The sequence below is a fragment of the Rhopalosiphum padi genome, chromosome 2 (assembly GCF_020882245.1).
Source record: "Rhopalosiphum padi isolate XX-2018 chromosome 2, ASM2088224v1, whole genome shotgun sequence".
Lineage (NCBI taxonomy): Eukaryota > Metazoa > Arthropoda > Insecta > Hemiptera > Aphididae > Rhopalosiphum > Rhopalosiphum padi.
In genome coordinates, this window is record NC_083598.1 from 32207097 (window position 1) to 32223696 (window position 16600).

The 16600-nt window shown below is 26.8% G+C and overlaps 1 protein-coding gene across 8 annotated transcripts in view; it reads right to left on the reverse strand.

Moving 5' to 3' along the window:
- LOC132921822 (cAMP-specific 3',5'-cyclic phosphodiesterase) overlaps window positions 1-16600 on the reverse strand; it is a 622929-nt gene that overhangs the window by 170582 nt on the left and 435747 nt on the right. For 2 of the 8 annotated variants that reach the window (XM_060985036.1, XM_060985035.1), the window contains exon 2: window positions 10188-11316. The exons of the other annotated variants lie outside the window; for them this stretch is intronic. In XM_060985036.1, coding sequence (XP_060841019.1) covers window positions 10188-11233 — 1046 coding nt within the window. In that variant the 5' untranslated portion in view covers window positions 11234-11316. The remainder of the gene's footprint in view (window positions 1-10187; window positions 11317-16600) is intronic. 8 annotated transcript variants of the gene reach the window in all.

Below are 16600 nucleotides of genomic sequence, written 5' to 3' on the forward strand. Positions count from 1 at the left end.
TGAATTTAGGAGATGTGTAAGTAGGTTGGTGTTAGTAAATGAGCTTAACATCTGAAAGATTAAGTACGATCGTGACGATTCGAGTGTTGATGATGAAGTGAGTGTTGGTCTGAATTCCACCTTATAAATACACCAGTCGTCAAACTCATCCATTCGTGATTTCTTTTTGGCTGTTATTATCAATAATATATATATATATATATATATTATTTTTTTACTACCTTTTTTAGCCTCCCGACACCTTCCACCATCACATTCATTAACATATTATGTTTTTCTCATAAAAAATAAATTATTTAATTTTATTGCTAAGTTATAAGTGTAATCTTACTATGATTTCTTTGAAACTCATGTTCTATATTCGAAGTATAAAACGATATAATTTTCCAGTATTGTAATATTTTTCATTTTTAAATTTTTTTCATTGAATAGATAAAAAATTACAGCAATACAGCAGAGCAGTACAAAAAACGATAATAAACAATAAAAATAAAATTAATAGGTATAGTTTGCGTATAGTTTGCTAGTAATACATTTTTCCTCTGCTTTACATTATATTTTATAAAGTTGCACTTTAATATTTTGGTGCTATAATACAATAGTGAAATTATAGTAAAATAGTGTTCAAAAATCAATATTATTTTTATACTCATGAGTATTACAACTAAATTATTTACAACTAAAAATGTTAAATTAAAAAACGAGTTATTTCTCTCTATTAAAAAAAAACTAAATTAGTAAATTTTTTTAGGAAACTTTTAAACTAGTTTTAAGAACAAAAAATTAATTATTAAATTGGATGGAAACTTTTTTGATTGAATTTACTCATTAACTGTTTTAAATTTAAATTCTACTAACTATGCTGGTTAAAACTATTCATTTTGAAAATAACATAATTTTAGAATGGTTTTACAAGTTATGAAACGTTTTGATCATTCATATTTAAAAATTAATTAATTTATTCATACCTAAGTGAAGGAGCCTTAAGAAACTGTTTACGTGTCAAAATATTTTAAACAATAGCATATAATTTGTTAAAATGTAATTTATAGTAAGACATTTGAATTTCATAGGGTACCCACTAGAACGATTTACTCGCTTAACTATAATAATAAGACATTTAAATGGCATAAATGACTAAAGAACACACCCTAAGTTTATATTGTTTATATTAAATAATGTTAACCGAAGTATAACAAATAACAATGTATAATAAATACTAGTTGGTATATATTTAATAAATACGGGAAAACTTAACATAAAAACGCAAAATATATTCTATAGAATAACCATTTATATTATACAATTATGTTCATAAATCATTGTTAATATATTAAATTAAAGGCTGTGATAATAAATCGATATAATCAATACGTTTTTATTACATACTTTCACATTTAAATTAGTATTTTTTTCTTTAAAGAGTAAATACGTATACCATTTGAAAAAATGTATACTACACCAATAATACATTTTGCCGTTTTGGCACAAACTGATTATTTTAATAATATCAGTTTTGAATGAGAAATAGTACTTTTTACTCAATCTGATGACGACAATCGATTCACCGCCGTTTCAAATACATAATTCAATGTGTAACTCAATATTGACAAAAATACCAATATTGCTTTTTGCATTATCGTTCCACCGATTGTATAATATATACAAACAACATTGTGAACGCATGGATTAAACTTTATTTCAATTGACATTTTATGGTATTAAAAATTAGAAAAAAAAATCTTACCATGTAATTTTGTTAACAATAATTATAAAAAAATGTTAGGTACGTTTAAAAAACAAATATTATAACTGATAGGATTGAAAATTATAAAAATATATTTTTGTGTAAGTTGTTAATGGTTTGTACCATCTTATGTATGTTTCTCAATAACTAATATATAAATAATAACAATACTATAAGTAAAATTAATTAATTCAATAAATTCGAAACGATGATGTTTAAGTATGATGAGGAATGTGGATCACTACCCATAATCAATTTTGTTTTTACTCTAATCTTATTAACCATCCTTCAGTTTGTTATAATACTAAAGTTTTATATTGTATAAAATCAAGTGTATTGTTAAAATTTAAATTGATAAATCACTATTTTTTGGAATAAATTAAATTTTCTATACAAGAAAGTGTTATTGTTCATAAATTGAACGGGTATGCAATTTTAATAGAAAAAAGACAAAAACTTTTAAAAATAACTTATACCAATAATAAATAATAATAATAATAATAATAATTTAAAAAAAAAATATTTTTTTTTTCTGCAACAAAGTAAATGTATTTAATGCATTTTAAAATAATGTCTCCTCTCACGCAAATAAGCAATGTGTATCAAGTAAATAAAAAGCATCATATTATACATATTATTGTAGAATCGTATTTCGGAAAACCAATATATCAATTAAAATTTTACTGAGATACCTATCAGCGATATAAAAATTTATTGACGTTAAAGAAAACTATTTTAATATTATAAAACTATAGCAATAATTATATTTATCGAATTTTAGTAATTTTTAGCCTAATTTATATTCCAAATCATCATAATACAAATTTATTTTCGTTATCTGCGATTTTAACACATAAATATTGTCAACTATTGTTATAAAAAAAAAATAATTCATAGACTTTTTACCCGCCAATTGGAAACATATTTTAAGACAAAAATAAAATATATGTTTAAAAAATAAAAAATATTAATTTATGTCATTGTTTTTGTACACGCTGCAATAAATACTATTTAAAATAGTTTTATAAATTGCATTAAAGTAATCTTATAAAATAATAATAAAAATCATCCACTTGAAAAAAAAAACCATTTTTTTGTTTGAAAGATTACTTTGATGGAAAACCATTTCATTTTTCCGAATCAGAAACGCTAACTAAATTTAGATTTTATCTTTCCTTCTATACGATATTACGTATTGCACGTATCCCAAGAGTCTGTAACTAATAGCTAAGACGCACACAAACCACGAATTTCACTCAGGTTCCTTTACTGTCCCTAAAGACACAAACAGCATTAACTTATTTCAGTGTTTTAAGAAATGTGAGAGAATGTTTAAATCACCGCCTGTACAGCTAAACATTTCTATACATTTTTTTTTTCGTGACAGATCGGTTTTATAAAGACTGACCGTCTACAGACACAAATAAATCATCGTCAAAACGCGACGTTTTTCAATTTATTTTTTTTTTTTTCTGGAAAAAAAATCCTTAACTAACAACGTACCTATCAGATTCGACCCGTCGTGTCGGTTCGAGTACTCAAAAGGGACCGTTTGCAAACTCAGTGCAAATTACAGCTGGACTCTGTGAAACAGGACTGGCATAGAGATTATGAAAATAGACAACAGTATTATTTTTTCAGTCATTATAACAATTATTATTATTATCATTTATGATGTTTATTTTTTGTGTTTTGTGTATTTCATATTAAAAATTCAACAACTTAATATTTATTTATTTATCATTTCCGGTAATAAAATATATCTTGAAATGCAAAACACATTTATGTTAATTAAATATTTCCTGTTTTGAAAATAGTGATTTGTGTATAACATTAATAGCACAATTATTAGTTGAGAAAATAATACACGAATAATGTAACTGATAGAATAAGTACTCAACAAATTGTATGTAAAAATTTAAGATTGGAAATAAAGTCTAGCTAGGTAAGTAGTTTGATTTCAAATGTTATATTATAATAAATACAGTTCAAATCTTTTTCTAAGTTGAGCAGACCTCTATTTTTCGATATTTAATTATAAATATACGTACTTTGTGTCAATTTTTTTATTTCTTTGTAGTTATGAAATATTACGCAAAAATTAATGATTAAATATTATGCAACCACATTAGTTAGTATGATATAATATATCTTCACAAGTTCATAACCGTTTTTATGTGGTAATAATTGAATTACTCAGTTGTACATTAATTCGACAAATATTTATTCAAGTGGCTAACAGTTTAGTATGAAGCCAGAGCTATAAAGTAGTACTGATCTATAATGTTGAAATATATATTAATTGTTTATAAGAATATTCCATTGTACATAAAAACAAAAACGATTGTAATATTATGAAATAAAAAGGATTAATTTTTTTTTTTCAATGAGTTTATATTATATTACATTATATTGTATTTTTAATTTGTTACTAATACAATTTTCTTTATTTAAATAATTATTGTTTCAATTTCTGATACGTGTATACATTATATCATAACTGCACAACATAGTATACGTGACATAAATTTACTAAAATAATGAGAAATTGAGTTGACTTTTCGAATATGTACATTGTATCCGAATTTGGTAAATTGCTGTTTTCTTTTTGACCACCAACGGTCGTATAAGAGTAAATTAATGTAGGTGATTTTAGTTTGCTCAGTTTTGATACGGTTTTACTGAATAGTGAAATAGAAGTATCTAATTTTTCTAAAGACCGCTATAATAGCATTAATTCTGAATGGTTCTGTAGATTTAATGTACTTTCATTACAAGATATATTTTATAACGAAAAAACACTACTAAAAGTTTTTTTTATCTCGAAAAAAACACTATTGTGCGCACTAACAAAATTTAAAAATAAATACACATCTAACTTAAAAACTACAATGTAAAAATAAACTGTGATGATGATTTTGTTGAATGACAAAAATTATGTATGGCCCCTTGTTAGTAAAACGAATGAATTCCGTGTCTTAACATTTGAAAAATGTAGGTATACGCTCTAAAAGCGAAAAGTAAAATGATATACGTTCTATACCGAGGAAATGCTATATTTATGATTAAATATAACATTTTTTGCTAAAAGGGTATATTTATTTACTATATGTTCAGATAAAATAGTTCTGCACAAAAGGTGTTCCAATTATCTAAGAACATTTAAAAAATCATAAAGCTGAATTCAATAATATTAGTATTAAAAAACAAATATTATATAGGGAAAATAATAATGGTTTTATACATATATTTTATCTGTACATTAATTTTAATCTGTCTATGATTTAAATATTTATTTATCGTGCTTAAAATAATTGTTCGACATAATCTGCATACTAATATAATATGACAAACAAAAATAATAAATAAATATGCAAAATATCTACACATTCAACAACTCTATTGAATTGTGCAATTTTAGTTTATTATTATGTAAATCATATTGTTTATTTTTAAATATTGAACTGTAATATACATAATAATAATATGAAGTCACGACGCGACAATAATAAAATAATACAAATTAAAAATGTAATTAATTATTATAACTTTGGACAGAATAAACCGAGTAAAATACATTAGTTTAGCAATTTACGAGCACTAAATTATTTCCTGACAATAGTTAATTTGTTATACTCAATAGTCAACATCCTGATAAAATAAAATTAAATGTGCAATCTGACCTAAATAAAATTATCGACACATTATATAAACGGTAATATCAATGATAAATATTATCTAATTTGAAATTATAATAATAACTATTATAATAGTATTCATGAAAAAAGTATGGTAAAAGACAAATGTACACAATTCACGCGTCATATTACCAGTGTCCTTTACGTAGTTCAAAAATCTAAAATTAAAATACAATAATTATTAATATTTACTAATACAAACGTTATTGAGCAATGCAAAATTCTTCCACCATACCCATTTTTTAAATTTTTTTACACAGGAAATGTTGCTTCAAATCTCTTAAAATTTAAAAAATATGAACTTTCAGGGTTTATATTAGAGCTCTGATGGTTTTGCATAGCCCATAGAAACATACCCAATATGAATAAACTCACAAAGGAAAAGTTAAACAAAATTTGTTTTCCTGTATAAGCTTAGGAGTTTGACTTTGGAGCCTACAATACGTACAATTCAAGCATGTGGTATAGTATTTACTACTTGCCATGGTCTAATGTTAATAGACAAATATTTGTTTGTGATAACCCGGTGGCTTTAGTTCTACACCATAGAATTTCAAAAAACTTCTAATAATATCATACCAACAACAAACATTCGTTACTTAGTATAATACTAACATATTATTCGATTTTGGGTTTTAATAATATAATTTATACAATATATACATTTTATTGTACCAACATATAATATATTAATATTATGATGTTATACTTTATTATCAAACATTAAAATTATTTGTTGATTTTTATTTTTTCTGATAATCGCCTCGGTTATCTTTTTTATTATTATCACACATTAATACCTTTAGCTATTAAATTAAAATAGGTTCCATTATTATAATTAATATTATGCATGAAAGGTTTAATTTTTTTTCAATTAATATGTGTTCAATCATTAATCTTATCTCAAGAGCAATACTTTTGAATACTTGTGAACTCCAATAAAAAGAGTATTTTTATCCAAACAAACCGATAGTAAAAATAAAATTAAAATTGGTAATCTAGATCAAAAATGTTTATCGGACACACGTTTAATAAATAAATATTTTTCGTTACCTATCATATTACTATACAGTATGGTTAATAAATTGTATTATTATTATTAATATTATTTTTTATTGAGCAAATGAAATCTTGTAGAAAAATTATTTTTGAATCTATCTGTATTAAAACGCGATATAACTCGTATGAACCACTAAATAGCGCCAATTTAATGCTGTGTATGCTTCTTGGCTTACATGAAATCAATAATTTGTCTGCATTCTTATTTCCACATCAACTTCCGTCTTACGAAATCAAATTATCACCGAACAATATTTCTGTCCCTCTTCAATCAAAAACCCAACTACACTATTTGAATTATTCCGTACGGTTTTAATTATATTGACTGTAATAGGTATATACTTTTATTTTTTAATCGTTGAACTGTAATTGCTACGCAGTGAAGCAAGCTCTGATTAAAAAAGAAAATTAATTAACGATATAATGAAAATAAACGTAGTTCTTAAAGTGTAAAGATGTAGATACTGGGTTGTAATAAATAATAATATATAATTATCTAAGCTTTAATATACTTTTTCCTTTAATATAAAATAATAATGTCTTTGGAGTTCTGTTTAATTATATTGTGATTCTATGATACATTATTATTATTATTTTTATGCCAATTTTTTTTGTTATCTAACATTTTTTTTTTTCGTAGACAGTGGAGTGGTTTGAAAGTTTTAAATAAACTTACCTATGATTTTAAACTGTCATTATCTATTGGATAACTTACACTAAGATTATTTCAATAGTTTTTGGGTGCAGAAAAAGAATGTGAACGAATAATAAAATGTACTTCATGAAAATATATTATCAAAATAGAAACTTATCGTTAATTATTACAAATAATTTACCTGATAAACATATTAAATTAAGTTATAATAATATATATAAAAAAATGAAATTCGATTAATTCCTTTTTTATATTTTTGGCAACATGAATGAGGAAAATCAAATTACTATAATTAATAAATAATACACATCACTAAAAATGTGTGTATTATTTTTTAATCCAGTTTGAATAATTTTTAAACTGAAAATAAGTATTTGAAAACTTCTGTTGGAATATTTTTTTTGAAGAATATTATGTTTTTTCTTTTCCGTTTTTTGTTTTTACAATAGAGAATGAAACAAAAACAGAATCAGATATTATATTATTCGTAACATTTATATTATTTTTCTACATTTAATAATTGATTTTGAATTGTTATTCTGTAAAGTAGAATCTTTTTTAAAAATAAAAACCAGTTAAATCTAATTATAATTTTGTTGATTATTTTAGATGATATTATATTGGATTCAAGTATATCGACCCATATTTTAAAATATTAAAACTTCAAAGTTGAAAATAGTTTACATATATTACTAATTATCATATTATATTTTATTAAGAACATATAATCTCAAAAAAGTTCAATCGATTGAGTAATTTATTAAAAAATGAAATAGTGACTGGAACAAAAATTATACATTGCATCCATTATAAAAGTTTTGGTATTTTTTGTATAATTTGATGACATTAAATATGTATGAAGTCTGAAAGTACAGTAAATTAAGTGTTAAGAATAAAAAATGATTTAAAAAATATGTACAAACTCTTTTGACATAATAAATAAAATTCAATTATTAACAAATTTATTATAAAATAAATTCTAAAGTTATTTTACGATTAATTGCATACAAAATAATTAAATATAATTTTTAATATAAATCTAATGAAATGTATTTATTACATTAATTATAAAAACCATTAAATTCACAAAATTATTTGTATGTTTTTACAGGCTATAACAAAGTATTTTTATGACCCTATTTAAATTAATTTTTTTTAAACTTTTTATGAACTGGTTAACTTTCTTATTCGAAACCAATTGTTCATTGACTTAAGTCCCAACAGGTAACAGTCTCCAAAGTAGTAATTCAATTTTAGACGAGTTTTTATGATAGTGCGACTTAATAACAGTTACAGCCCGTATACATTTTAACAGATCTCAGAGTAGTAGAACGATTTAAAAGCCCCCTGGGGAGTTTTAAACAGAGACACTGTTCTTCATTCTCTTTTCGAAAATAAAATAGGTACCAAGTTACATTCTAACAATAGTGTATAATACCACGTGGAATACTAAAAAAAATATTTCTTGATTCTTAATTTTTAAGTGAAAACATATTTATTAAAAATTTTGAATGTATGATTAAAAAAACTAATTAAGGCGAGCTAATAGATTTGGCTTAAGTTTTGATCATTGATTTAATAACAAATTATATTATGAAAAGAAAACATTTATTTAAATTATATTTTTATGTTGAATTGTTTTTATACATTGTACAAGTGAGAACTTCGCTTGTATGATCACTAACTTTTGAAAAAGTAAAATATATTGTGGTTTAACGGTATTTTGTATAAAAGTTTAATTAAACATACTATGCCACAGGCAAGAATATGCTCGGATGATAATGCACTCGGGGGACTTAGAAGCAGGTTTGGGTAAAATTCGTCATTGTTTCGTGACTTATAATAATAACAATAATAATTATAAATTTGAAATTGAATGTTTGTCAGTTGACATTGAATAGGTATACGGATTGTGTTGTTTCAGACTTGATCAGTACATAAAAATAATAAAATTAAAAAAACTAAGATAACATATCTCTCTCTAAAAAAAAAATATTTATTTATTTTTAACACAATTGTATGTGAATTAATGAATTTAACAAAACATAAAAAACATAAATAGGTATAAGTACTCAATAAATTAATATTTCAATTTGTATGTGAACTTCATATCAATTGTTATCTGTTAGGTACTACTTTATTTTATACACAATTATTAATTCTCCACATGGATTAAAAAAAAAAAAAAAATGGTTCAGTGGACCGTGTTTAATAAACACATAAGTAACCTTTATGGATACTAATATGCAACGAATGGTAATTAGATTACTTTGATAAATACTTATACATTTGTCGGTTTTGAAGTTCATAAATAATGCGCTCAGTAAAAATACATCAAAAGGGGAAAAAATTGAGTAAATGGCAATGTCAGCAGGGTGAACACAACAAAACAAACGCAAACACATTGTAGGCGTTGCAATAATAATATAGATTTGCATTCTCAGAAACGCTTAGCAGTCTTAAAATCATTTTTCGTAAATATTTTACAATATAACAAAATGTAATAAATTACAATTTATTATTCACACTGCACGTATAAATCATTTTAAACAAAATATTATTATTGTTTAAAAACAATATACTTTGATAAAATGAGTATACATATTTTATAAAAGTCTTGAAAACGATTACATTAACATGGATACCCATATTGTACAAAGCAAGTTATGGAACATTTACGCCAGAAAAGATTTCCATACCGTGTGAAAGTTTCGCAAAATGTGAAATCCTATAAAATCCACTTTAGAAATTAGGATGATCATTTTTCGGGGTTTTTGGAATTTAATGGAAATAAACGATCACAAGATAAAAAAAGTAATAAAACCAAAATCGAAAAAAAATCATATCAAAATTAGCCAAAAAACATAATTAAATATTCACCGTTCAAAATAGTTATAGTATGATAACTTAAACTGTTCGATTAACGAGGCAGATATAAAATCCATTTACGGGCCCCGTTTTTATGACTGTGAGGGTCGAGGTGGGAGGTTCAATAATAATCACCAAATAAAAAACAGAGCATTCTTACTGTGAAAATATATCTATGTCGGAGCTTCCAGGAAGCACGAGACGGGGCAACACCATGCCGGGCCGGGACTTCTTGCGGGGCCTGCAAGCGGTGGTGGCTGTGGACGTGGCTGCGGTTGCGGACGAGTGCGGTCCGAACGATATGGATGACGACATGGCGGCAGCGGTAGATGACGTGCAAAAGTGCCAAGCGGTCTCGGTGGACGACGACGATGAGTAAAAAGCGGCGGGCGTTGACGGCGTGTGTGTGTGAGGCGAAAGTATGGTCAAGCGGCGCTCGCACGATGGTAAAGCGAGCGACAGATGCGACGGCACGGACGTCCGGGTGGACGCGAACATGCCGCGTCGGCGGTCCGCCATCTCGGCGGCTGCGGCCGTGGCCCCCACGTCATCCAGGCCGCTGTCTAGTGATTTGCGGTCATCCGCGGCCATTATAAAGCTAGTGCGGTGCAGGTGTGGCGTGGTTGGAGGTTGCGGTGACGGCAGGCACTCCATCGACCGGCTGGTACCGTGGCCACTGCCACCTGTCTCCGCGGACAGCCAGCGCCTCCTGTTCTCGCCAGCTGCCGTGATGGCACCACCTACCCCACCAACGGCCACGCAACCACACGTGTTCATCGTCATCGGCCGACGGGCGGCGCATGGCTCCTGGCAACTGTAACCGCGACGCACCGCCGCTGATCGTTTTCGTGGTGACCGGTCAGTTTCGGTCGCCGCCACAGTCGCCGGACGTCCGTCCTCGTCGTCTTCAAGCGTTGGCGCTGTGGTCACTACTTTTTGTCTCTGAAGTGATCTCCAACTACCGCCACCGGCCACGGACAATTCGGTCGTCGTGCCCGGTGACTTGTTTACGGACGCCGATGACTGTCGGCCGTCTTCGAGTCCCGCGGACGGCGCCGAGTGCCACTTGACGGCTGATAGCGAAGCCTTATTGCCGCCGTCCTGACGATTCTCGTTGTCGTCCACGCTTTTGGAACCGTTCGCGTGTAACGACGTTATTCGGAGACTGCCGCTCGTCGATAGACTTTGGTCATTTTTTGAAGTCATTTTCGTTTAAGCGATTAGCTTTTTTTTTTTATTTATTCGCTTATTTAATACTCTACGCACGTGGTGAACGTTATTCGACGAACCTAAAATACACAAAAAAACGTCACCGAGAACTACGAAGATGAAATACAATTATTTTGTTACACCCATTTAGATTCCCCGACTCATCAACCTATCATAGCGACCCTTGTCCCATACCGTCATAAATTATTTCAGCTTTAAAAAAATAATTAGATCCGGAGAGTGTCACCACAGACGATATCTATTCGGTAAATCTATTGAAGAAGCAATCAAAAAAAAAACACGTCAAAACGCGAGTACAAAACATTAAGGTATTCATAAGAATGGAATAACACAAACAAATTAAGATAATAAAACGTCATTTAATATAACGTTGAAGCCCTTATTAATATTCTGACGACCCAATCTTATGATGAAAATATATACTTGATAGTCGGTTTCTACAATTAGAATAAACGATGATACTGTATATGATACATCTATGGCAAAACATCAGAGAGAAAAGCTATAAATATTTTATAAATTTATATTGCATGGTATTTTTCAGGGGGTCAGTGTGGTCACTGAACAAACAAAAAACTCATTACAATCGCGAATAAATATATTTTAATGGCGTAGTATACATTTTGCAAAGTCGGAGTTTAATGAAAAAACATACCCACCCAATATCCTTCTACACACATCATTCTACCTTTGTCACTTACAAATTTAAGAATTTATTTACAAAGTTTTTAATTTCGTTTTATACCGTTTACTTGACTTGACATATAAATGATTGCGTTATACAAACCAAATACGCGGAATCGAATGATATAACATTTCCAAAATACCAACCGTTAAATGAAATCACACGCATTTAATAATTTTACTTAATTAATTAATGATTATTTTTTGATAAATACTTTTCATATACCTAGAAAATATTTACAATATACCTTCTAATCCTTAAATGCATAAATTAAAAAATTAAATAAATATTTTTATACTACTAAATGATTACAATGTTAGTTTTCATTTATGTTTGCATTATAATAATAATTTTGTATTTTAGAAAGGAACAACCAAACAAATTTAATATTTTACTGAAAACGTTGGTGTATCCCATATACATTTCAAATATCGAACCATTCGTTTCTCATTTATAAACATTTAAACGTATACAAAAAGAATACAGTGAAACTGGATACCGTAATATGCATTAGTATTCCACTATACCGTGTAAGTATATAACGTATATGCTTACAAATGAGAAATGAGCGGGGTTCAACTTTCGATGGTTGATGATAAAAAAAAAATATTTGAATTTTATTTTTAATAATTTGCATGATATACTATACACCCGTGCGTTATGTTATAAAATGAATACGATTTAAAAAATAGTTATTTTTATAAATATGTTTTTGAATCCTAATTTTGATTATAATTTTTTTTAGCTTTTATATTTTTATTTCGAGACATGTTTTTATGTGCATAGAATGTAATTAGCGTTACCTAATCATTAAGTTATAAAACTTCACAAATGAATGTGAAAGAGCCTGTTTTTCGTTTCGCTATAATTAAACTTTTAACGTCAGTATTTAAGCTCTAAACATTTAGTAGATACTTCTAGTAATAAATATGAGATCCGAATTCGGTATACTATGTACATTTTTTTAATTACACTCTACCTAATTTGTTTGATGTTTCTGAATTATTTTTGGTAAGTAAAGTAACAGATGCAATAACTCCCTCGACCGCACAGTTACACTACAAAGTTCTACATTTCGACTACAAAATATGTATGTGAATGGTCGTAACAATTCTTAATTTTTACTGGAATTTAAAATCGTATAGGTACTTTAACTCTGTACGATACTCAACGGTCCCTATATACTATCCTTTTGTCATATTTACACAGTGCTGTAGATATAATACATGATATTGAAATCAAGGATTTGCTGGCGGCAATGTTAAGAATTCCACAGTAATCCTTAGCCCCATATGACGAACCGAGCACGATGGCCGTAAAGGGCAAAATGTTGAAGAGCAAATCCCCACACCGAACGATGTGTGGCTCGACAAATCTGCAAAGTAAAACGGTAGCGAATATGGTGATGGTGTGGCGTGGGCAGGTTTCATTTGAATTGCAAATTCAAAGGGCCCGGTGGGTATTTTTCGTCTCACGGAGGTTACTGTTACTACAAAGCAACGATCCAATTACCCGTATACACTTTTGAACAGAAGTTTACGTGTCGGGTGCCCGGATAGATTATTATCGGGAAATCAATTTGAAGCGGAGATATCACTGAACAAAAGCGTAAATAACTCTGTGGGCGTTTTTAATTTATACCACGACGGTCACGCTACACACGAAAACTAAGTTTTCAAGCAATAGATAAAACACGTTACAGTTTTGTACAAAAAAATAAAATAAATAATAATAATATAAACATAGGTATCTATATAAATAGTATTTAATGTTAAATGCTTATTACTGCACGGCCATGGCTATTTCTATATAGAATACACCCCAGGATAGAATAAAAACTCTACACAAAAAAGTGTACTTATTGTGTTTATAAGAATATTTGGCATAAATAGTATTTTACTGTACATATAAATGCATGGACATTAAATTAACATATTAAATATTTAGGACACCAGATAGTGAATATTTAGACTACCTATACATTCTTATTTCTAAGATTTAACTTTGTATCTACATAATTCGATGAACTAAATAATCGTTAGTTTAAAATAACTACTTTGAACCAGAGTTTGAACTTTGTAAATAAACTTTTAATGATAGATTTAATAATTTATACATTTATTAATATTATTTCCTTCGTTAAACATAATATATACTCATAATCTTATCGAAATAACAAATAATCGATTTTAGATCTAGAATATTGCATTTTTATTTTAAATTAATTTATTCAAATATAAAACGGTCTTAATTTTATTACATTATCAGTTTTTAAAAGACTCTCAACATTGTTGAAAACATTAAAATTATTTAACTTGCAAAAAAAGAACAAACTATAGATGAAGAAAATAGATTTTATTTCGCTTCGCTGTTCACGGTTTGAGTCAGAATGGAATATTATTATACATTTGACAAACATTTATAAATAATATATGAATCGAACTATTAAAATATATTGTTTATATAATGCAATGTGTCCTACATCATCCTTTTAGTACAAAAGCTATTTTATTTATAGTTTTGTATTTAACCCACAATAGTTTATTGGAACCTAATATTTTCTAAGTAAAAATTAAACTTACTTTATAATGGTTTGGCATAAATAACCCTTTTTAATATTCCCATAGAAATATATACATGCTATTTTAGGAGTTAATTTCACCAAAAAAATGTATACATAAAATCTTAAAAAAAACAACAATTCCACAGTATAAAAAAATCAACTGCATGAAAAAAATATAAAATATAAGCTTCTAAATTTGCAATAATATAACACGTTTCTAATTATTATGCAAGGTAAATAACTATAGAAATAATTTATCATTAAAAAAATTTTATTTAATTAATTTAAAGGAAGAATTAATAATTTACATGAAGTATTAAGTATTTATTACATTATATATTTCCACAGGAAATAATTAAAAAATGAACATATATGCATATGACAAAAATTACTTTTTAGAATCTAAAATATTATACATATCATTTTGAAAATACCAAAAACAAATTTAACTATTCTGACTTTCTATTAAATAAATGTACACTTGAGTAGATTACTGTAATTTCACATCGATCATCGAGAATAAAAACGGAAATAGAAAAATTCTTCCCACGGGCAATTGAAAATCTTTTGTTGCAACAAAGATTTTCCTTTCAACATTATTTAAAGGTTTTTAATAAGCGACTTTCAAAAAGTGTTTCAGAATAATAAACCAAAGTTGATGGAAATAAGATTATTATGATTAGAATTGGTAATTAAAACACTATAGTAAATTAACAAAAAATACAACTTGAATTTTAATTTGAATTAATTAAAAAAATCGTATGATTTTTTAGTTTAATTATTGATACAGTTGAATATTATTATTTTTCTTATAATATTATAGTATAAATATATCAATATTCGCTAATATAATAATAAAACAACAAAACAAATTATACACGAACTTCCTAAATAACTAAATAATTATATTGTATTCGTGTTATTATACAATTTAGAAATTTTAACTCAATATTTGTATTAATAATAGGAGTATATCGAAACATAACATATGAAGGTTATACATTTATAAATAATAATATTAGTTTTCTATAAAATGCAAAACATTTAAAACTAGATTTAAAAAAATAAAATAAAATTTTAAATTCACGTAATTCAATGATTATTCAATTTTAACATTTGCAATGTTTTCAATCAAATAAATTCATATACAATATAGAAAGCTTTAGGAAGATAACTATATTTTTTTTTTAAATAATCAAATTATATCGAAAAATACACGGGTAGGTATAATAATATATGTTTATTGTTTCAACTTTTATTGTAAATATAAAATAAGCAATATTTGATACAACTAATAAAATTGTTTTCATAGTGTGCAACTTTTAAAATTGGATAGCTTTTATTCACAAAAGATATGAGGTTTTTCTTGTTTAAATACGCTTAAATTTATAAATGTACAATTTATCATATTGTATTATTGTGAACAAAAAAACTTCATTACATTACTTCTTGTAAGTGGCATGGTGAGTATATCCCAAATTTCCAGCATACAATCAAACTACATACACACCGATTACAATTATTTTGTTATATTAGTTTATATACTTTATGTATCACATTTGTTATGCTTTATATCAATCATTAAATCATATTATTAAACTAATTAATATATATTGACGTAAAATTCAAAGCATACAGCTTTCAGGAAGTAGGTATAATTTAACTTGGAAAATTGTCTCGGCAGAATAATTCACTTAATTCCAGTCACCATGCCACTGCAGGTTACAGTAACTAATGAAACGTCCCTTTTGTACAGTCATAATTGGTTTGAAAAATTGTTGTGTTATTTATCGAAAAAATAATAAAAATATTCATTAAATTAACTAATAATATACGAATCATAGCGTATTCAATATGTGTACAAGAAATAAATTTGGAGATTTTTAAACAAATGTAAAGTTTATTCACATAAAAACAAAAACGTTCAGTAATGAATTTTTTTTGTATAAAAATACATGTTAAAAATATTCAAGATTTTTAATGTAATTATATTATTTAAATTTATAATATTTAAGAAAAGCGAGTCATCTAACAAACTTTTTTTTTTACACTGCAATAAAATAACATTATACTCTGAGATGATAAAAAATATTTA